The sequence below is a fragment of the Nycticebus coucang genome, chromosome 10 (genome assembly GCF_027406575.1).
Source record: "Nycticebus coucang isolate mNycCou1 chromosome 10, mNycCou1.pri, whole genome shotgun sequence".
In the NCBI taxonomy this organism is placed as follows: Eukaryota; Metazoa; Chordata; class Mammalia; order Primates; family Lorisidae; genus Nycticebus; species Nycticebus coucang.
The window spans coordinates 43,105,676-43,129,069 of NC_069789.1; the positions used below are offsets into that span (position 1 = coordinate 43,105,676).

General features: G+C 39.3%; 1 protein-coding gene across 1 annotated transcript in view; it reads right to left on the bottom strand.

Moving 5' to 3' along the window:
* The window catches only part of RRP15 (ribosomal RNA processing 15 homolog), a 49,919-nt gene extending 31,026 nt beyond the window's left edge, over positions 1-18,893 (bottom strand). Inside the window, exons 1-3 of the mRNA XM_053607919.1 lie at positions 18,746-18,893; positions 3,106-3,368; positions 1,406-1,503 (exon numbers count right to left, since the gene is read on the bottom strand). Coding sequence (XP_053463894.1) covers positions 1,406-1,503; positions 3,106-3,368; positions 18,746-18,872 — 488 coding nt within the window. The 5' untranslated portion in view covers positions 18,873-18,893. The remainder of the gene's footprint in view (positions 1-1,405; positions 1,504-3,105; positions 3,369-18,745) is intronic.
* Between the last annotated feature and the right edge of the window lie 4,501 nt (positions 18,894-23,394).

The window sequence follows — 23,394 nt, forward strand, 5'->3', positions numbered from 1 at the left end:
TCTTTGTCTCAAAAGTCTCTTGTCTTCTGCCAGCATCCAAGAAACTTTAATAGGCTAGCTTATAGCTTACATGGAGAATAAAATTCCAGACCCTTTACAGCAGTGACAGGACCAGACAATTGAGGTGCCCAAGGGACAAAATTTAAAGAGGCACTCACTTTCATGGAATTTTCTAAATACTTTATATGTCTTTATATATAATACTTTATATGTTTTTCATGCAATCTTCTAAATATTTTGTATGTATTACGTCGCTTACTTCTCAGAGAAACCCTATAGGCTCGTTATAACACTATCCTCCTTTTACAGATAAACTGGGACAGAAAGAAATTAAGTAGCATCCCCAAGGACACACAGCTAGTATGTCAGTGGTGGAATTTGAACCCAGCAGTCTGGCTTTGAACTCATCACCCATGCCCTTCATCACCACACCACATCACACTCTATCACTATATAACAGTTAGACGGATTACAAAATGACCAAAATAATTTAAATAATTGAGAACTTGAAAGCAGGCTGGGCATAATGGCTCATGCCTATAATCCTAGCACTGTGGAAGGCCAGGGCAGGTAGATCACTTGAGCTCAAGAGTTGGAGACCAGCCTGAGCAAAAGTGAGACCATGTCTCTACTAAAAATAGGAAAAACAGCCAGGCATTGAGGCAGGTAACTGTAATCCCAGTTACTCAAGAGACGCCCAAGAGTTTGAGGTTGCCGTGAGCTAGGACGTCCAATCACTCTACCAAGGGCACAGAGGAAGATGCTGTCTCAAAAAAAAAAATAAATAAGTAATTCCATTAAATAGAATTGCTACATTCTTTAAGTAGCAACCCAAATATCATCTCCTCTGTACTGCCTTCCCCAACTTCCCCAATCTGCCGTTGCATGTTCCCAATACATACAACATACTTCTAAATAATTCCTACAGATGGGTACAAATAGATGGGCAACAACTGCCCAGCAGCCACCATATCCTATTTATCTTTAGACACAGAAGGCATCAAATAAATGTTTGGCACAGACAAAAACAAAAGTGAAAGAATAGCATGAAGCTCTATAATGTATAATGCCATAAATATAATGCAAGATAACAAAAATCATCAGTGCCATAAATTTAGACAACCATCACAAGAGAAATGCGTAAGAGGTCTGATTACAGTTCTTACGACTATAAATACAAGATGATCTGAAATAGATTCATACCAAATACACACTTAGCACTTATAGTCTTGCCTCATGAGACTGCGGAATCTTTGGTGGAATTACAGTGTTGAATAAAGCAGGTCTAGATATGTATAACTTGGCTCTGAGATGGCTAAGCTTAAGAATCGAATGTAGTCAACAATAGATCACCATCAAAGCTTTAGAATACTTATTTTTTTCAAGGGCAAAAACACTGCCTTACCTTGTTGCAATTCTCTGAAGATTTCTCTCAGTTTCTTTGTCTTTGACAACATCTGGCTTTACTCTGCACATCATTTCCCACTCCAGCCTCTTATCACGCTGTGTTATAAATATTGTTATATGAAAGAATATTAGATATTTTTGAAAGTGCAGCAAACACTGATATGATACTCTGTGAAAGGACAGAGGTAATAAATCATTCTGACTTAAGTTTGTCATAGGGACTTTAAGAAAACCACAATTTTAGGGGTTCAGCTCAGGGAGCCTGTGGTTACCACTTGGTGTGACATGTGAGAGGCACAAAGTGAGTTTCTGTCAAGCTCTCTGACAGTGGGGGCCTGGAGACCTGCCAGCACATTCAGCCAGGCAATACAAGGTAGATGTCAGAGAGCCACATGCCTGATGTGCCACGGCCAGATCATCAGAGGAAAGCACAAGGAAGACTCCAAACTGCCCTCTCTGCTAATTAACAAGATTAAACGCTATTTATCTTTATTTTCAGAAATTTCCTCCACAATCAGAATTACTAAGGAATCCCATCAGCTTTTAAAAGAATAGCATCACATCCATATATTTATATATTAATTATTTCTCTTTGCACAAAATCATTTAAACCCACTTCTCCTCCTGCAGCACACCTAACCAATATTCTTGCCACACATGGGGTACCAGTTGCAAACTGCAGCAAACTGACTCTCTGCTATTGTGCAGAAATAGAAGGGGAACTGGGAAATAAGAAGATCCCATAGACAACAGAATTTGGTTTGGGCTTGGCTCCCGTAGCACAGGGGTTATGGCGCCAGCCACATACACTGATGCTGGCGGGTTCGAAACCAGCCCCTCCATCTAAAACAACAATGGCAACTGCAACAAAAAAATAGCCAGGCATTGTGGTGGCTGGGGCAAGAGAATCGCTTAAGCCCAAGAGTTTGAGGTTGCTGTGAGCTGTTACGTCACAGCACTCTACTGAGAGCAACATAGTGAGACTCTGTGTTCAGGTCTCCTCCTCAGGCCAACATTTAACCAAATATCAAATATAATGATATGATGAACTAATCACCAAGAAGCTAGCAAGCATCAAATGCATTAAAATGAGTAATACAGACCAGTGGGAAAAAAATGCTTTTATCTCTTCTTTTCTCCCCTCATCTATTTCTCATTTTTTTTTTTTTTTTGTAGAGACAGAGTCTCACTTTATGGCCCTCGGTAGAGTGCCGTGGCCTCACACAGCTCACAGCAACCTCCAACTCCTGGGCTTAAGCGATTCTCTTGCCTCAGCCTCCCGAGTAGCTGGGACTACAGGCGCCCGCCACAAGGCCCGGCTATTTTTTGGTTGCAGTTTGGCCGGGGCCGGGTTTGAACCCGCCACCCTCGGTATATGGGGCCGGCACCCTACCGACTGAGCCACAGGCGCCGCCCCTATTTCTCATTTTGTATTAATGAGAATGTTTAATCACTAGTAAACCAAACTCCTGCTCTCACTATAAGGATTAGCCTTATTTTGCTTTGATAATTAAAAAGGGAACATGCTCAATGGAGTAACTTCATTTAAGTTTCTGAACATAAATAACCTTGGTTATCCACCTTCACATAAAAAGCAAGTTAAAAGCTAACGTCTTGTTGGACAAAAATGCAAGAAATAATTTGGTAAAGAACTAAACTAGATAATCTAACCCACAAGACAACTATAGTAGGACACACCTGTTTTATTTTCTCTAGTCTTTCTTGTTTTAACTTTTCTTTTTCCTTTTCCAGCTCTTTGTTTTTGACCAAAATGGTGGGTTTACTTTTAGGAATTTTTTTGTTAAGGATTTTAGCCATGGCATTTGCCCAGCCCATATTAGTCCCAACAATGGATTCTGCAGTATTTTCATTTTCATTATAGGGTTCATCATCATCCTCATTGTCAGCTTCTCTTGCTTCATCATCAGAAGAAAAGCAATCCTTTTCCAATCCACAGCTTCCTACAGTAAGAAGAGTAAAAAAAATTAAACTTTAACACCCTACGAAGAGATTGCCATGACTATATCCACACACACACACACACACACACACACACACACACACACACACACACACACACACACACACCCCAGGGACCCTTCATGAAGCTCCACCTATCTCCATTCTTGTAAAGGCAGACTCTTCCAAGTCCCACAAGCTGCAGTAATGGTGAAGAACCATCTATCCCATTACCATCAGTCCCTAGTTTTGGCCCACCCACATCAACAGGGGAAATTACAGCAGCTTCAAAACCCAGGACCCAGGCCACAGAAACAAATCCAACAGCCTCTGCCACATCCCTGCTATCAAAGTGGTGACAGATGCTGGCATAGGGTCACTACAGGGTATATAGTCAAGAACATGAACCATAATTTTGCCATTAAACTGTTTAAAGAGAGTAATGAAGAATACTATAAACAAATAACAAAGAACTTTTTCTATTTAGAAAATAGGACAGGACAGCACCTGTGGCTCAAAGGAGTGGGATGCCAGCCCTATGTACTGGAGGTGGCAGGTTCAAACCTGGCCCTGGCCAAAAACTGCAAAAAAAAAAAAAAAAAAGAAAGAAAGAAAAGAAAATAGGACAGTATAATCAGAACAACTCTTCTAATATATTCTAAATTGGGGGGAGGGGAAAACTAAAAGCCAGCCTAATTTTAAAAAACATTTCAAGTTACTAGGCTGTTGGAAGATTTTTCTACTTTTAAGTATTTGCTAGTAAGTTCCACAGGTTTCTAAAGAAAGAAACTCTCCAGAGGGATCATACAGATGCATACAGCTGTGTTGACTGCTGGTGCTCTCATTGTTAAAAGCAGTTACCTGGCGGCGCCTGTGGCTCAAGGAGTAGGGCGCCGGTCCCATATGCCGGAGGTGGCGGGTTCAAACCTAGCCCCAGCCAAAAAAAAAAAAAAATTCCTATTTTTGGGGTGGCGCCTGTGGCTCAAGGACTAGGGCACCAGTCCCATATGCCGGAGGTGGTGGGTTCAAACCCAGCCCCGGCCAAAAAAAAAAAAGCAGTTACCGGTAACTGCAGAAGTTAAGAAAGGAGGCAGAACTTAAAGAGATACCCAGCAAATTGATTTGTGAGCAAAGGCATCACCTTGATTGTGGTTTCTGCTAGTCCTGTGATCTGAATCATTGGGATTTTAAATCATCAACTGGTTTCCTGGTAACCTGTATATGCTTTTTTTGGTTGTTCTGCATGATAAAATTCAACAAACAGTACACTGAAATTTACATCTTCAACTCTGACCTTGGTATTTTCATTCCATTACTGAGTAGTATAATTAATCTTTGGTATTTGGGGCCTTTCATTAGATACTTTTTTTTAAATGTTAAAGTGACTAGTTTCATAATCTTATAAGCAATTCTTTAAGAAGCAAAAGAAGAGGAAGGCTGAGACATTAACAAAGAAAGGGAAAACTCAATGACATACAAATGACTGTCACTTAAGAATATCTTTGGGTAAGAAACCGTGCCTTCTTTTTGACTCCAGAACTAGCTGACTCTCAAAGATTATGTGTACAGATAATGCTATTACCTAAAACTTTTCCTACCACAATACCTCTACTAAGTAATATAACATTAGTAATTTAAGTAATCTTTTAAATACTTTCTTGCACTTGGATAAAATATTATTTAACACTAAAAGAAGAAAAAGGCCTAGTTAGGCCTATGCAGGTTTCCTGCTGCTCCTATAATTCAATTCTAGTCTTCCCATCCAGCTGTATGTGCAGCTAAACGTACAGAATTGAAAAGCAATCATAGTCCAAAAGCACTGCAGCATCTCAGTGAGTCTGCTCTGGCTCCATTAACCTTGGCAAAGCTAAGCATCAGAATCATGACTGCTACTTCTGCCTTCTAAAGAGTTCTACTTAATTGATCCTTGTTACTTTAAAATGATCTGTTCTTCAGCTCCAAGCCTCAGTCTTTTCTTTAAGTAATTCCAATAAAACATGGATATTTTGCTTTTAAATATCCTCTCATCCTTTTTATGGTCAGTGTGTTGCTATGTTCTTGTTGCTTGTTCCCTACCAAAGTGTTACAGCATGCGGGATAAAAGACCACCAAGGACGCCAATTAATTGATGCCAATTTAGAAGTCTTTGTTAGGTTGGCCAATCGACTGCCCTTCTATGTGGATACAGAGGGAACAGAACTGGCTGTGAAGAGGGAAGGGTTTATATAGGGTAAATTATCTATACTATCAGGGGCTACCATGCACTTTGGCAAGAGAGCAAGCAACCGACTTTTCGTAATTGGTTTGTACAGAAACAGAATTGGTTTATGGTATTTGCAGTTACACAGCAGTTTACACAATAGGGAAAAGAAAATAATTATACAAAGAGGGGAAACAGAACAATTTAAAACTGGACACTAGGGTCCAGTGTCAGCCGGTTACAACAGCGCCAGTGAGGCGGCCGGCTTTCTGTTGCTCATTACCTCAGTTTCCCATTCCTAAGTTTTAACTTTCCTTACTTCCTTACGGGGGTATACTGGGGCCAATTAAGGGAGTGTTCCTTCATTTCAAAAGAAAATGGAAGAGAATGCACAGTCAGCACTCCTGAGGGGGTCCCCTCTCATCACATGACTTTCAGCCACAAATCAAGAAAGAACTGCTGAAAAGATCTGACTTTTAGCTAGTGATTATAAAACTTACAAGTTGGGCATTACTTCTGTATAATACTTTTATTTCTTAAGTGCTGAGAACTCACGAAATAAAAATGATCCATTTCAAATAAAAATTTGTAACAAGTTACAAAATAGCGAATAGGCTCCGCACCTGTAGCTCAGCAGCTAGGGCGCTAGCCACATACACCAGAGCTGTTGGGTTTGAATCCAGCCTGGGTCTGCCAAACAACAACTACAACCAAAAAACAGCCGGGGGCTGTGGCAGGAGCCTATCATCCCAGCTACTTGGGAGGCTGAGGCAAGAGAATCGCTTAAGCTCAAGAGTTTGAGGTTGCTGTGAGCTGTGACTCCACAGCACTCTACCCAGCGTGACATAGTGAGACTCTGCCACAAGAAAAAAAAAATTTAATTTAAATTAAAAAAAAGAAAAAAGAAATAGCAAATAAAGCATACCTATATAAAATTGGACCTCAAGCATATGACAAGAAATAAAGTACCTTAGAAAAATTAGCTGAACCTTAATAAAAAGAAAAATAACTTCACATTAAAGAGCATGATCTTAAAGTATATTCAGTATGTCAATGGTATGAAAAAATATTAAAAGAAATGTTAAAAGCAACAAATCCTTTAAATTCGATCACCATAATGGAGCTGAATATTTCTTCATAAAAAGAAAGAATTTTTTTAATAAAAACATTTAATTAGAAACATTTTCTATATTCTGTATGTTGGGCCAAGTTAAGAGGTCAGAAGACATTCATGTCCTCAGGCTTTGCCATACAGATAATAGTGATATACAAGTTCTTCGTGGCCTACAATATTTTTCTTCTTTTTTGCCTACAATATTTTAAAAAAACTTTTCCCCAAGAAGCATCTCCTAGGACCAGTGTTCCTGGCAGCACACTGAGAAATGTATTGAGCTAAAAAATAAACATACTTTATTAATATTATATACTTCATTACATATTATATGCTCAGAGTCAGTAGCACTATTCAGACACTAATAACAAAATAAACAATTCCTGGGAAAAGTGCTTCTCTAGCAAGCATTTATCTAAATGTAAAGAGGCAAGATGGCTTAAAAGTTTGTGTCAATGAAAAACAGCAAGTTGATTAAAAGCAGAATCTTTTCATCTTTACTAGCTCCTGGAAATTTTCAAAATTACAACACTGACATCTAGTGTTTTGTCCTGATGTATTCACAGATTTCATGTTTTTCAAGTGCACCATTAATGGCAGCTACAACATTTTATGATTGTATAAGCCACTCCAACTTGCCACCTCAAAACCTTAGCTATTTTCCTTTGGTGCATTTCTTACGCACCTTGACTACCCCAACATGCAGATTATGGACATATAATACATCTGTGAAAAGTTTTATAGTACCATTTTCTACGACCTGTCCTCACCCCACCAAAAAAAAAAAAAATTCCAGAAGATTTCCCTAAAGTTATAGTTTTTATTTTATTATTTTTTTAAAGATGCTCTTGAGATATAAAGGACATTGAAAACTAAGAAGTGGGAAGGATTCAAGGAGTGGGGTGATGGGCTAAAAATTACTTACTGGCTACAATGAACACTATTCTGGTGATGGGTATACTGAAAGCCCTGACTTAAGCATTATACGATGTATCCATGTAACAGAAACATTTGCACCCCTTAATATTTAGAAATGTAAAGAAAAACATCTTTTTAATAAGAAGTTCTAGCTCAGAGATTTTTGGTTAGCCATTCGCTGCTAATGAAAATTACAACATTTTATAAAAATAAATTTAAAATGCCAATGTAATGAGGTCTCCTAGCCTACTAAAAAACAGGATTTACTTCTAGGATACCAAAGATTATCACTTTGCAAATAGAACTGATTCTTAAAAATTTACTTAAAAATCCTACTAAATGAGATTTTTCAAAATTTCCACTAACTGATCTTTAACAGCATAAGTAAATACATCCAGAGGTATATATAGATGGAAATAATTTTTAATTTGGGGGTTAACATTTATTTCATTTCTTGGATCATAAATAAGATTTTTATGAAATCCTCAATCTTGTTTTTTATTTCTAATTATTACTATGCAATCCTTAAATCTCTCTGGTTCAGTCAATCTCAACTTCTTTTTTTTTTTGAGACAGAGTCTCAAACCGTCACCCTGAGTAGAGTGCTATGACTTCACAGCTCACAGCAACCTCTAACTCTCGGGCTTAAGCAATTCTCTTGCTTCAGCCTCCCAAGTAGCTGCAACTACAGGCATCCGCCACAACGCCTGGATATTTTTTGGTTGCAGCCATCATTGTTTGGCGGGCCCAGGCTGGATTCGAACCCGCCAGCTCAGGTGTTTGTGGCTGGCACCTTAGCTGGGGGTTAAGCAGGGCCTTGAGCCACAGGCACTGAACCAACTTCTTTTTTTTTTAAGATAGAATCTCTCCATCTGTTGCACAGAGCTCATAGATGGAAATCATCAAACAAATAAAAAATTCCTTAGAAGTCTAATGTTACAAATACAATGTTGCAGTGAACACGTTTATACATAATCTTTGCTCATTTATCAAATTATTTCCTGAGAATAAAGAAGGAGACACAATGGTAGTGTTTTTTTTAAAAAAAGAAAAAAAAAAAAAGAAGAAGTTCTGTGTGTTAAAAATATTATTTTTGCATTCTACTTTAAAAATCTGGAAATTAAGGAAAAACTACAGGTCTGGCGCCGGTGGCTCAAGCAGCTAAGGCGCCAGCCACATACACCTGAGCTGGTGGGTTCAAATCCAGCCTGGGTCTGCCAAACAACAATGACGGCTGCAACCAAAAAACAGCCAGGTGTTGTGGCGGGCGCCTGTAATCCCAGCTACTTGGGAGGCGGAGGCAGGAGACTCGCTTAAGCCCAGGAGTTGGAGGTTGCTGTGAGCTGTGATGTCACAGCACTCTACCCAGGGCGACAGTTTGAAGCTCTTTCTAAAAAAAAAAAAAAAAAAAAATACAGAGGATGCTAATTGATTCTAAGTTCCAATCATGGCAATGTTTCCTACCAGAGCTGCCCAGTAGCCAACAGCCACAAGAACCTATAGAGCACTTCAAAAATGTGGCTAACATGACTGAGGAAATAAATTTTTATTTTATTAAATTTTAATTACCTTAAATTTTAACACACAAGGCTGGCTAGTGACTACCATACTGAACTGTGCAAGGTCAAACCTCTGAGGTACTGAGGTAGACAACAGGCATCTCTCATCTCCTGCTGTCTTTTTCCCAAACCTCCAGCTCCCTTTCAAACTTGCTATCTCTCTCTGATTCCAGTTAAGTACTGTTAGCTGTTGGCAGGGAAGTGAGCCATTTTTCTTAGCCTCTAGAACAGGGAGAAAATTTTAAGAAGAATCACATTCCCTCAACATTTATCAAGCACCCATGAATGATCAGCAAGGGAGGAAAAAAAAGGAAAAATCCAAATTTAGATCTCTGAAGAACTCAAGAGTTTAGTAAGTAGATAAATCCCACAAGCAAGTCCAATAAAATTTTTAAGTGTTCTCAAAAAAAGCAATGAAGAAAACTGTTGAGGGTATCTGGGAAATAACCTAGGGAAAGTTTTACAAAGATGACATTCAATAGTTTCTTAAAGGACAAAGCAAGAGTTTGAACGATAAGAGAAGGTAAGAGGCCAAGGAATTAGGATTCCACAATCCAGGCCTACTAAACACAGGGCAAGAACACAGAACCTAAAATCAAACACATCTGATGATCTGAGCCTCAGCTCTGTATGAAAATAAAACTTATTACTGTAAACATATTACTACTGGCATTCCAAGCAGAAGAAACCAGCATATCAAAAGGTGTGGGACTGTTAAATAAAATGAGATATTTATAAAATTAAAAGAAGTTGGCCAGGGATGGTGGTGGCTCATGCCTGTAATCCCAGCCCCCTGGGAGGCCGAGGGGTGTGGATCACTAGAGCTCAGGAGTTTGAGAGCAGCCTGAGCAAGAGTGAGACCCTATCTCTACTGAAAACAGAGAAACTAGCTGGGTGCTGTGGCCATGGCCTTTAGTGCCAGTGCCTGTAGTCCCAACTACTTGGGAGGTTGAGGCAGGAGGATCACTTGAGCTCAGGAATTTGAGGTTGCTGTGAGCTAGGCTGAAGCCAAGGCACTCTAGCCTGGAGTGATAGACAGAAAGACTCTTGTCTTAAAAAAAAAAAAAGTTGAGAGTAACTGAACCAGGGAGATTTAAGGGTTGTATGGTAAAAACTGGGCATAAAAAAGCAAGGTTGGGGATTTCATAAAAATCTGATTTATGGTCCAAGAAATAAAAATAAACATTAACCCCAAAATTGAAAGCAAGTTTGCACTCCAGGTATGTGCTTCCAGTAAGAGGTCAAATTGCTTGGGTTTTTTCCCCTCTTAGCACTTATCTTAAGTCCTTACTTTTAAAAACATTCTCTGTTAGATTAAGGTTTTTCTTTTAAAATGTAAATACCACCTGAAAGCATTAAGCCTGACGGTTAACCTTTAACTTCACATTGTTAGAATTTACCCAAAACCAAACAGAATTCCTCATAAAAACCTGACTAAGATCAAATAGTAGTGGTTAAGAGAATGGACACAGAATTCTTGTTGCCTGGGTTCAATCTCACCTACAAACATAAATCTAAGTGGCTTTTCTGAAGTAGTCTAAGTTCTCTGCTTTAGTTTCTTCATCTGTAAAAATGGGAGGAAAAACGGTTCTTACACTCCCCTAGGTTTTTGTGTTAACTGAGTTAACATATATAAAGTTCTTAAAAGAATGCCTAGATCATAGTAAGTAACACCTGTTGACGTAAACCTACGCGCGCACAGTGCACTCGTAGACACACACAGTAAGAATTTGTATGGGGCTGCGGTAAAGAAGAAGGAACAAGGAAGAAATACCTCTGGCGTTTAGAATCTTTGGAATTCGTGTAAGATGTTGAATGAGAAACTTTAGATGGCCAGACAGTTAAGGCACAGACGTTAAGGGTTTAGATTATAGAATTAGACAGACTTTACATTAGTTACTGAATTCTAGTACTTTCTAACAGCAGTATTGAGCAAGTTGCCTAATCCTTCTGTATCTCACTTTATTAGTAAAATTGGAACTTAAAACAGTTTCTATATTCTTTGCTATTAAATTGGAACTACCCAGTGACCACACATGTGCACAGAAGGAAGTAAAACTTGTTGGAAATGGGGAAGAGGGGTGGGTAAAATTCTATCTACGGGCACAACAAACAGCATGGGGGGTGGTCACACTTATAACCCGGACTCAAGCATAACAAAAGTGACCCAGGTAACCAAAAACGTTTGTACCCTATAATATTCTAAAACAATAACAATTTAAAAAGTACCCACCACACTGGTTTGTAACAATGATTACATGAGATACACATAAAGTGCGTAGCACAGATCTGGCATAATGGAAGGTACTAAATAAATGACAGTCAGTGATCAGAGGACAAAGCTCCTGAGAACCTGAAGGACAGAGCAGGGGAGAATCCCAAAAGCTAAAAAAAAGATGTAAAAAAAATAGCAGGTAGGGTGGCGCCTGTGGCTCTGTGAGTAGGGCGCCGGCCCCATATGCCGGGGTGGCGGGTTCGAACCCAGCCCCCACCAAACTGCAACAAAAAATAGCCAAGTGTTGTGGCGGGCGCCTGTAGTCCCAGCTACTCGGGAGGCTGAAGCAAGAGAATCGCCTAAGCCTAGGAGTTGGAGGTTGCTGTGAGCTGTGTGACGCCACGGCACTCTACCCAGGGCAATAAAGTGAGAGTCTGTCTCTAAAAAAAAAAAAATAGAAGGTAAATGAATTTCACTTCCACTATAATTCTGACAAAAGCCTTCGTGATAGTCTATAATCCATGCTCTAGGGAAGCATCGAATTGACTCACTAGCAAGCTAACGTTTACTTTATTTCAGAGGTGGTCAAGGTTTCTGCCTTACAACTCTTCCAATAATGCTAACAGTAAGTAGCCAACATGTATTTAAAGCACTTCTCATGCATCATAATTTCACAACCACTTCTAAGAGTAACTTCTATTAAATTTTATTTACACAGGTAATGATTCTGAAAGTTAAAAACACGTGCGGAGTCACAAAGGCAAAGGTAATGGGGCTGTCCTATTTCCAAGACACTACAAACCTTTGAAGCAAAGATTCAATTCAAGCCAACATGTATTGAACTAATGCGGCAGCTATTCTTAAAATATTTTAAAATGTAGTTTAATACAGCCTCCATTAGAAAGGAATTCTGTCTAAGCCTCAGTTAGTCAGAACCTTCCACTCCCACCCCCCATTCTGATTTTACCTAAGTATAATATATATACTCCATTATTAAGGGCTCTGTAAAACCACTGCTCCCCATTCAGTTCTAAGTTATCAATTCTGCTCCTGTCACATGGTCTTTCCTTTCAATTATTACTAAATCTAGAATATTTAAAATATATGTTTTAGAACTTTTTAAAAAGCACTTACCTTTGGGAAAAATTGAAGTCATCCCAGGCTTCCATAAAAATAACCAAAAATAAAATGACAGTGCTACCATGGGAAACGCTGTCAGCTATGACTGCACGTGCTATCTGGGCAAGCCAAAGCAGACAGAGCCTGGAAGTCATCTGTTTCCTGAGTCTGTCCTATAAATTGCTAAACCACTCAAGTAGGGCTATCATATACTTCATTTCTTAGGCGTGTTTCTTTGCTATTTTAAGTAACTTAAATGATGAAAGAGACTATAAGCTACAGTTTGATAAAAAGCACATTTATCTGCTAGGTTACTGTATCTTAAATACAGCTTTGTAGTTTATCAAAAATGAAGGGCTATCTCCTACGACCTTCTAAACTGGATTGTTATCACGTCTAGAAGTAGATGGTGATTTTTCATTTATGTGACCAGGACGATTCAGACTTTTTAACTGTCCAGAAACCTGAAATGATCCTCCCCACTGTTTTATAGTCATACGGGCACATTATATGTGGGGGGAGGTCAATCATACCACAGCAGTGGATAACCACCGATGCTTTTTCCCCTGGGTTGATTTACTGACTATAGACACATTTTTTTCCTCCAAGAAGACAAGCTTAATAATCTAGTTAGCATCGTGTCTAAACCTCCAACAATGTATCAATTCAATAAATCTAGTTCAAGGATAACTCTGAGATAGACACCATCATTCTCTCCTTTATAATATTGGATAGCTCGTCAACCAGTGTTTTAATTTTTTCACCTGAGGTGATATACTGACCAGGAAGGCTGCTTTTTTCTTTTTAAGACTACAACCTTACAAACCAAGTATACAATGTATATAAACCTCCAACAAGGTATGAAGTCAATAAATCAGAGCAGTTTCATGGAGAACTCTGGCAGAGGTATCATCCTCCTCTATAATGCTTGTCATTTATATGTTGTTTAAAATACAGACTGAAGCATTTTACCATTTATATAACTAGGATTCATGATCCCGTGATTTTACTAACTACAAATAAATTTCAAGTCCTTTCAGATGATACAATTTATAAAAAATACAGTCTGAATCATTTTGCTATCATTCAAATTCAAATTATATACAACTCTTAATTTCAACCTCAGCAATAATCTCATATATGAGAAGAGTGTAAAAAAAAAAATCACATTGAGAAGTGCCCAACTTATTCTAAAAACAAATGGATATTGAGTACTATACAATGAATCAGGCTCTATGCCAAATTCTGAGATACAGGTATCAACAAAGCTGACAAGGTATTTGACCTCACAACAGAATTTAGGCAAGTTGGGCAAAGTGTAACATACCACACTCTAGAGTTTTGTACTCATAACTGCACAATTTTCTACCTTATATAGTGTGTCAAAAAACAAAATAATTAAAGCCAAAGATGAAAAATTAAGTTCAAACAATACATGGGTTACACTTATATGTTTTCCACGAAATTTGCTGAGGATGAATAATCTAGCACTCTGCCTTCTTGTTTCAGCCCTCATACTGTAAACAGAGGTCTTTCCAATAGCAGCACCACATTTCACATTTCTCTGCTTTCTCTTGATGATTTCACGGTTTAAAATAACCCCCAAACATAGGCTGAAGTGCTGTCTACTGTCCCTATGCATAAGAATACTGTGATGAGCCTCACAGAGAAAATACATGTGTTAAATAAGCTTTGTTCAGGCACAAGTTAAATTGTTAGCCATGAGTTCAATGTTAATGTAAATAATATATACTAAATAAGTGCCTTTAAACAGAAACACACATAAAACAAGATTATACATTGGTAAGGAGACAAAATGTTCCAACCAGAGGCTCAAGGGAGCCTAACCTTGTATTTCTCCCAAAGCAATGATTCTCTATTCACTGAATTACATACTTTCTGCAACCTCATAGAACTTCTGAAAATCGACTGTAAATTCATAAATTGAGAGTAAACATTAAGAAACCTGCATAGCAATTTTATGTTACTGTGATGTCCAAACATATGGTCATGTTTCTGGTCATCCTTTTTTATTGATTTTTTAAAATATCTGACCATGACAAACTAGAAATTAAAAAGCAAAACCAAAGTACTAACATAAGCACAAGAGAGGTTGGCAAGAACTGAAATGATATCAACAGAGGAAATGAATTAATTAAACCAAATAGCTACAGAAGCAAAGGAAGAGTAAAAAAAACTAAGTGGATGGGCAGCGCCTATGTCTCAATGAGTAGGGCGCTGGCAGGTTTGAACCAGGCCCCAGCCAAACTGCAACAAAAAAATAGCCAGGCATTGTGGTGGGCGCCTGTAGTCCCAGCTACTCAGGAGGTTGAGGCAAGAGAGTCACCTAAGCCCAAGAGTTGGAGGTTGTTGTGAACTATGATGCCACAGCACTCTACCAAGGGCGACAAAGTAAGACTCTGTCTCTTAAAAAAAAAGAAAGAAAAACTAAATGGAGAATCAATAGTTGTCAAAACCATTATTATTGCAGACACTTTATTGTGGAAAAATAAAAACAAATCCTTATTGTTGACCTTGAATTTTACCACAAATACATGATTAAGTTATGTATTAGATTATGAATGAAGGGTGGAATAACAGTAAACATCTTAGGAAGCATTATGAAATAAGGGAAACTATTTCCAAGCTTGATTTCTCATCTGTAAAGCAGAAATCCCATCAGTTACCTTTGCAATGTTACCAAAGTTATATCAGACCAATACTACTGTTATCAAAGGTTAGAAAGCTTAGTTCACAACAAAGAAAATGAGACTAGCAGTTTTCTTACAGCAGAAGAGACATCATCATATAATATTAATACAGGAGAACCTCTGTCTGATCAACATACGGAGGTGGTCAACAGTGCAGACACTACCGCCAAACTTCAATAACGGTTGTGTTATGTATTAAGTTATGTACTTTTTTTTGAAGCAGGGTCTCACTCTATTGCCCAGGCTAAAGTGTAGTGACATCATAGCTCACTAAAACCTCAAACTCCTGGGCTCAAGAGACCCTCTTGCCTCAGTCTCCCAAGAAGCTGGACAGGCAACACCACCACACCCAGCCAGGTTTGTGTTTTTTGTGTTTTTTTTTTTTTTGCAGAGACAGGGTCTCACAATGTTTCTCAAGCTGGTCTTGGCTCAAGCAATCCTCCCACCTCAGCCACCTAAAGTGCGAGGAGTACAGGGGTGAGCCACTGTGCCAGACCCAGTGTATGCATTCAAATGAACAAGTTATTAACCTTTCTGTGCCTCAGTTTTCTTAAATGTAAAAGGAGGGTAACAGTAGTATCTCTCATACAGTTGTCAGAATCGAAATGATACCTGTAAGAAACTAAGAACAGTACGGGACACACAGAAAAACTCAAAAAATGTAACTACAGTAGAACTTCCACAGTTGACCACCCCCCTACACTGACCACCTCCTTAAGTTCACCTAATTTTTACAGACCAGACATGCACCACATGTAAGTATCAGTACAGCAGACCTAGTTCCTTACGTTAACCACCTCCATACATTAACCAGTTGGTTAACAGTGGTCAACTTACAGAGGTTCTATTGTATTATAACTACTGTCCAGCTCCTCCAACAGTATAGTATAAAACAAATCTATTTGAAAGGTGGTTGTTTGGAAATTTTAATTCTTTCTTTCTGCAAAACATTTCCCAAGTCCCAAGTCTTTCTCTCTGTCTCCAATCCTGTCCTAGTGCAGGCCCTAACACAGCAATTGTTTACTAACTGTTCTGGCACTCCAGGGCAGTCACTATACCTCCAGCAGTAACATTTACAAAGGTCTATCACTCTCTTGCCTAAAAGTTCTCAATAGCTCCCTGCTGCCTACAAATACACAAGGCCTTTACCACTTGCCTTTAACCTTTGTTCCTAGTTTCACTTCTAGTCACTTCTCTGAACAGCTAGAGCCATAGCAAATGATTCATTTTGTCTGAAATAGGCAGTGAATTTTAAGAGACTGCATGCCACTATGTATGCTTTTCTCTAAGTCAGAAAATCATCCTATCCACCTCCAGGCCTACAAAACTATTCACCTACCTAAGACCTAAATAAGATACTACTTTATTTATTTATCCAACAAAAAAATTTTACTAAATACCAAAATATGCAAAAAACATTTTAAAAAAGATAAACAAGACATAATTCCAGCATTTTCAAAACTTACATCTATAAGGACAGAGATATGCTAAAATGCAATCATAATACAGTATACTACCAGTAGTATGTGTAACACAGAAGAAAGCAAGGCCTAGGCCAGGTTCCACAGGACATGGCTTTCTCAGCTTCCATCCTCACCGTTCCTAAATTAGACCATGGTCTGGGTAACTACCTTTTAATAATATTCAATATACTGTATTGTAGTCCCATGTTTAATGTAAGTCTTCCCTAATCTGAAATCATAAGGCAAGAATGTATTCATCCTTTGGATCCTCAACACCTAGAGGTGACTAGGGAACACAACATTGTTCACTGAACTGAACTGGATAATTAGGTTTCCATATCAGCCAAAAGCCTTTTCAACTGATAATGTAACTGACCTACATTAGCAAAAGAACTTAAACCTAATCAATATTTATAATGCACTGAGAAATGAGAACATTTCCAATTTGTTACTATCTGGAACTTGGTAGTTTGTTACTATCTTGAAACTGGTAAGCAGTGCTAACATTTTGCACCAAATGTAACAATTTCTCTTCCTTGGACAATACTGCCCTTTTTTTCTTTTTCTTTCTTTCTTTTTTTTTTTTTTTTGAAACAAAGTCTCACTCTGTCAATCTGGGTAGAGTGTAGTGGCATCAGAGCTCACAGCAACCTCAAACTTTTGGGCTCAAGTAATCCTCCTGCCTCAGCCTTCTGAGTAGCTGGAATTACAGCTGCCACCACAATTCCTGACCAGTTTTTCTATTTTTAGTAGAGATGGGGTCTCGCTCTTGCTCAGGCTAGTCTTGAACTCCTAAGGTTAAGTGATCCACCAGTCCTTGACCTCCCAGATTGATAGGATTACAGGCATGAGCCACCACACCCTGCCAACAACACTGCTTTGAACTAAACTACAGTTTCTCAAAAATTATCAGAACCAAAAATTCTAATTCCTAATCCACAAATATATAGTTTGTTTTCCTTAACTCCCTTGTCAGGGGATGAGGACTCTAATAACCTAGGGACTACCAAGACAGTCCTGAAGTCTAGATTCATTCATTTCATTTACTGTGAAGGACCGACTACGCAACAGGCACTGGGGATAGAGCAACCTCTACTTTTATGGAATTTATATTCCAGTTGGGAGAAGCACAGCAAATATATGTCAGATGGGTTGAGAAATGCTAAGAAAAAATAAAGTAGGGTAGTAAGTAAAAAAAAATCAAAGACAGGAAAACAAGAAGGGTAGTGGTGGTAGATGGGTAGGGTGGTCAGGGTCTGGATCACAAGCTGAGAGAAGTGAGGAAGAGAGAGACATCCAAGAATCTTAAGAGCATTCTAAGTTGTGAAGCCAGCAAGGGCAGAAATCCTGGTGGCAGAGTATGTTCGATGTGTTAAACAAACCCCAAGGATATCAACATAGCTGTATTACAGTTAGTAGTAACCTAAGCCAGATCATAGAGATTATGGATGTTATACTAAAATGAGAAGTCACTGGATCATCTCAAGCAGATAACTGACATAAGGAGATACACATTATAAAAGAATAGCTCTGTTTTGTTAGTATCAGCTAATACAGAGGAACAACAACTGGGCAGCAGGAAAACAGGGATTGTCTGCAATTCCTTGTAACCTAAGAATTTGTTGCCAAGAATGATGGTAAAGAGAAGCAGAAGGACACATAATGGGTGAAGACCTCAAAACATGTCCTCATTCCTTTCCATATCAAGTGTCTCTGAGAGTTACCAAACGCAACTTTTATTTATTCCACATTAACCTCCTAACTCTTGTTCCATTCACTACTATTTAGCCTCTAAAACACACGCACGCACACACAAAAATAGTTACGTACACCATCCTTCTGCTTACCTTTTAATCTTTTGCTTCTCGCTCCCTATGAGACTAACCCACTTCTGTAATTTCAAACACCTCTTTCCTTTTATTCTTTGCTATGGTAAGTTTCTCGGTAACATCAAAGCTGAAAAACACATCTTGCCAAAATAAAACCCAGGAAGCTAGCAGCAAACGCAGTCGCAACCCCTGCTTCCCTCGAACTCAGCCCGGCCTTTCCTCCTGGACGCCAAAGCTCGGCGATAGCACTTTACCTTTGCTGTCGGAAGCGTCTTTGACCTCGTCTTCCAGCTCGGCTCTGGCTTCCAATTTCCTCTTCTTTGGATTCTTTTTCACCTTTTTGCCCGCACTCACACGCGAGTTCTGAACTGCCGCAGACATCTTTCAACGACGGAAGCGTTACCTGAAAGTTTTGTCGGGTGGCAACAAGAGGAACTTCGGTATCTAGTTCCGGAACACAAGGTTCCGGGGCGGGATCAGCGAAGCCGGAGTTCCGGGGGTGGAGCCTGAAAATGTGGATTGGAGTGAGATCTGAACCTCTTGTTATCTTTATGTGAAGTCGGTCCCAGGACAGAAACCAGAGACTGAACGGTCTCAGCCGACTCCTCTACCAGCTTGCCTTTGCCTTGGTTCGCTGCCCCAGTCCGGCCCCAACCACGTTCAGCCCGTTCTTGTTTCCTTCCCTCTGCTGCTTCCCTTTTCTGCTGCCTTGGGGACTGGGGTGCTCCGAAAGTTTCCCTTAGTGCCAAATGAATGCTGCAGCAAATGCGGTTCAGGGTCAGTAATTAGAATATGATAATATCATCCCTTTCCCCATCCTCTCTCACTAAAGATGACACAACAATGGAGACCTTTTTTTGAACTTTTACCAGATGATCTTCGGGTTAATCATTTCAGTGGCTTCCCACTTCGTCGCCCTCGGTAGAGTACTGTGACATCACAGCTCACAGCAACCTCAAATTCCCCGGCTCAAGCGATTCTCTTGCCTCAGCCTCCCAAGCAGCTGGTACTACAGGCGCCCGCCACAGCGATTTTTTTTTTTTTTTTTTTTTTTAGCTGTCGTTGTTTGGCAAGCCTGGGCTGAGTTCGAACCACCAGCTCAGGTGTATGTGGCTGGCACCGTAGCCGCTGAGCCACAGGCGCTCAGCCAAGAATCTCACTTTGTTGTAAAGTGCGATGGCCTCATAGCTCACAGCAACCTCAAACTCCTGGGCTCAAGTGATCCTCTTGCCTCCGCCTCCCAAGTAGCTGGGACTGCAGGAGCCCACCACAACACCAGGTTATTTGTCTATTTTTAGTAAAGACGATATCTTGCTCTTGCTCAGGCTGGTGGTGAGCTCAAGTAATCCACTCTCCTCGGCCTCCCAGAGTGCTAGGATTATAGGTGTGAGCAGCCCAGCCTGGCCTTTTTTTTTTTTTTCTTTGAGACACAGGTTACAGTATGGTGGAGTCAGCCTATGTCACAGAAACCTCAAACTCCTGGGCTCAAGTTATCCTCACCCCTCTGTCTCCCAGCATGCTAGGATTACAGGCTTGAGCCCCTAGCCTCAAAAATACTTTTGGAAGGGAGGAATGAATGGATGACAGAATACAACTATTGACAATGGATGGCAGAATACAACTATTGACAAGGTTAATGCCTCAGACATATAATAACAAAACTGTAAGGGGCCAGACATATCTAAAGGATTTCCCTAAACTTAGCATTTTCCCCTTGGATTCTTAGTTTTTAATACCCAAATTTTTAAAAAATCCCCATTTTGACATACTCCAGTTGTTGTTTATATAGGAAATAAATATATTTTTTTACATCTTAAAAATTCAAACTCAATACAATGCTTTTAAAGCAAAATAGTACACAAGGAAAAACAATAGTCTGGATACAATTGGCAAAAGATCAGATTCCAGCACAAATCTTTGTTAAGTGCAATTATTGTCAACAAAGGGGGTGCCCCTTAAAGGTGCACCTTTTATTACTGCTATCCAGAATCTCTCCCCATCCTGTTCACTATGTTGCTTTCATTACCACTGGGTCATAGTCCCGAATCTATTTTCTGCTATCTTCATATTTAACCCTTGTTTTTTGCCTAGTGTTATATAATGAGTTCAAACAGAATTGGGAAAGCATTGAAGAAAATTGTAGAGAAGTAAGCAAAGTGAGAAAGAAAAATGATTGCAATGATTCAGTGGAAAAGATATTTCTACATATGAACACTGAAAGTTCCTGCATTTGTATGTTAATGTTATTTGGTGATCAAGAAGTGATGTTTTGAGTATTTTACATAGTAATGTGAGTTTATATATATAGAAATTTTAGTGTGCTTAGTTGCAGTTTAAGAAACTTCTTTAAAATAATACGTATAAATTAGACTCCAGATTTTTGTCCAGAAGTATGATTTTCAGAAATGACTTACTACTGTTAAGTGAAGATATTTGTATTAACTTACTTCATCTTCATAATAAGCTGATGAGTTAGGTACTGCTATTGTTCCCATTTTATAGATGAGGAAACTGAGGCACCGACAGAGTAAATAGCTGCTCAAGCTCACACAGCCTATGTGTGGCAGAATCACATTCAAATTTAAGCCCTCTGTTCCAGAGTTTGCTCAACACTAAGCACACTACCTAATCAGAAGGTTGTACTTAGAAAGCCTGTCCTAAAACATAGGGCCTGGAAATTTCTATCAAGGTCTGGAATCCATAGATTATTTCCCTTATAGTAAAGCAAAGTAACTGAGAGTTCAAATAGAATGTCCACTGTTTAATGAAAATAACTGAAATTTCAGGTGGCGCCTGTGCCTCAGTGAGTAGGGAGCCGGCCCCATACACGAGGGTGGCGGGTTCGAACCCAGCCCCTGCCAAACTGCAACAAAAAATAACCGGGCGTTGTGGCAGGCACCTGTAATCCCAACTACTCAGGAGGTGGAGGCAAGAGAATTGCCTAAACCCAAGAACTGGAGATTGCTGTGAGCTGATATGCCACAGTACTCTACCAACGGCGACAGGATGAGATTCTGTCTCTAAGAAAATAACTAAAGTTTCTATATGCTCGTATGAGAATTTTATAAACTAATTTGTGCTCATTTTCAGCTTATTGCCTCTCAGCTCTAAATTCACCCTGTTTGGCTGCTCTGTGAAAATGGAGCTGAGTTTTTAAAATATTTTTCTTTGACTACTGGCCAAATGTTAAGCTTTGGCAGTAGAGGGCGCTAGAATGACATAGTAAGACAAAGGAGTCTTGGTGATTTCAGTGTGTTTCTGTCTCCAGCATTAGACTCCAGAAGAGAGCATAGGTTCTTTAGCACTGGACTTGTGTAGCACAGTGAACTTCTCCAGCATCTGGCTCCTAAGTGCCCATAGCAGGACATTTGTCCATCTGTAGCTTACCTAACATCTTAAAGAATACTCGTTTCCAGAAAGTTCTGGAAGGATGATTTTCAATGAGTTCTGACAGGGCAGCACCACAGCAACTTCTTCCATCCAGTGAACCATAACTATGCCCTCAACAAGATTTGGATTTCTGCCATGAGTTGGGGAGAGAGGGGGACAGAGGCAGGGATGGGCCTCTTTCTTGGGTGCTACATTTTAGTTACAGAAGAAGTCACAGCTTCTTATATCTGCTACTATATAGAATTTGTTTCACCTCTTAGTAGCCAATCTCTTCTTACTTCAACTTTCTGTTATAGCTAATAGTTCTATATATTAAACTCTCTTATTCCTAAGAAGTTTCTGTCCCCTGATTGGCCCTAATACCAATCTAGAAAGGGGGGTGTAATGAAAATTATCAGCATCCACATACTTAGGCTGCTTTTAACACTGTTGGAAAGTTCCATAGCGAGGGGCTCATTTTTGGAAAAGGGGGAACAAAATGAGAGTTCCTTTTTAATGTGCTAATATTTATTAGAAAATAATATAAAATGTTTTTTTCCTGGATGACTTACTGCAGCTTGGCTGATATAAGTGCCTTGAACAGGTCTAAGCTAATGAACATGAAACATGTAAGATGGAGGAATAATTGCCCAGGGAGTGCTACTCTGGGAAGGTCTGAATACAAGGCTAAATTGAAAGGGGCTGTAGAGACGGATCCTGGTTCCATGATAGTTCTTGGGTTTCTCTACATAGAGAGGAATCTCTGAAAGAGGAAAGTAAAGAGAAAGAAGAAATCTCAGGATCATAGAGAATGAGAAGGAATAAGAATGTGGAATTGGAATGGAGAGTTTTGAGAAGAGCAGTAACAAGTCCCTGTACATTAGCAAAATAAATTCCACAAAAGAAGAGATTGTCACTGATGTCATACTCTACTATGGTCTCAAAGGAAAAGGAATCTAATATCTCAGTGATTTGGCACTATGATGAGAGAAAAAAAGGAAAACTTTTAAGGAAGTGAAATGATGTATCATATGACTGAAGGACAGACCAGATATTCTAAAGATGTTTATTTATTCCACAAAATTTGGGGGAGAGGAGAAACATGAAAAGAAGTCTTGAAAGAATAATTCTAAGATTCAAAATAAGTAAGGAACAGTTTCTGATTTGTTTGTTTTGAGACAGTATCTCACTCAGGCGTCACCTTGAGTAAACTGTCGTGGCATCCATACTGGAATTTCTTCCTCAGCAGGTCCTTGGTCTGGGGGATTTGAAGAATGAACCCACGGACAATAGATCAGTGGTAAGATAGGATTTTTATTAGACAGAAAGGAATACAGAAGAAGTAAAAAGCTCTGGTGCTCTTAAGTGGGATCTTTATCTAAAGGTATTAGGTCTTGAGAATTACATCTGGCCAGGACTTGGTAGGTGGAAAACATCTTTTTAAAGTTAATGAGTGCATTAACGAATGAATGAATGCAGTTCTGCCTCCACTAGGGCAAGGTTATCAGGTCCTTTACAGTTTGTGTCTCTGAGA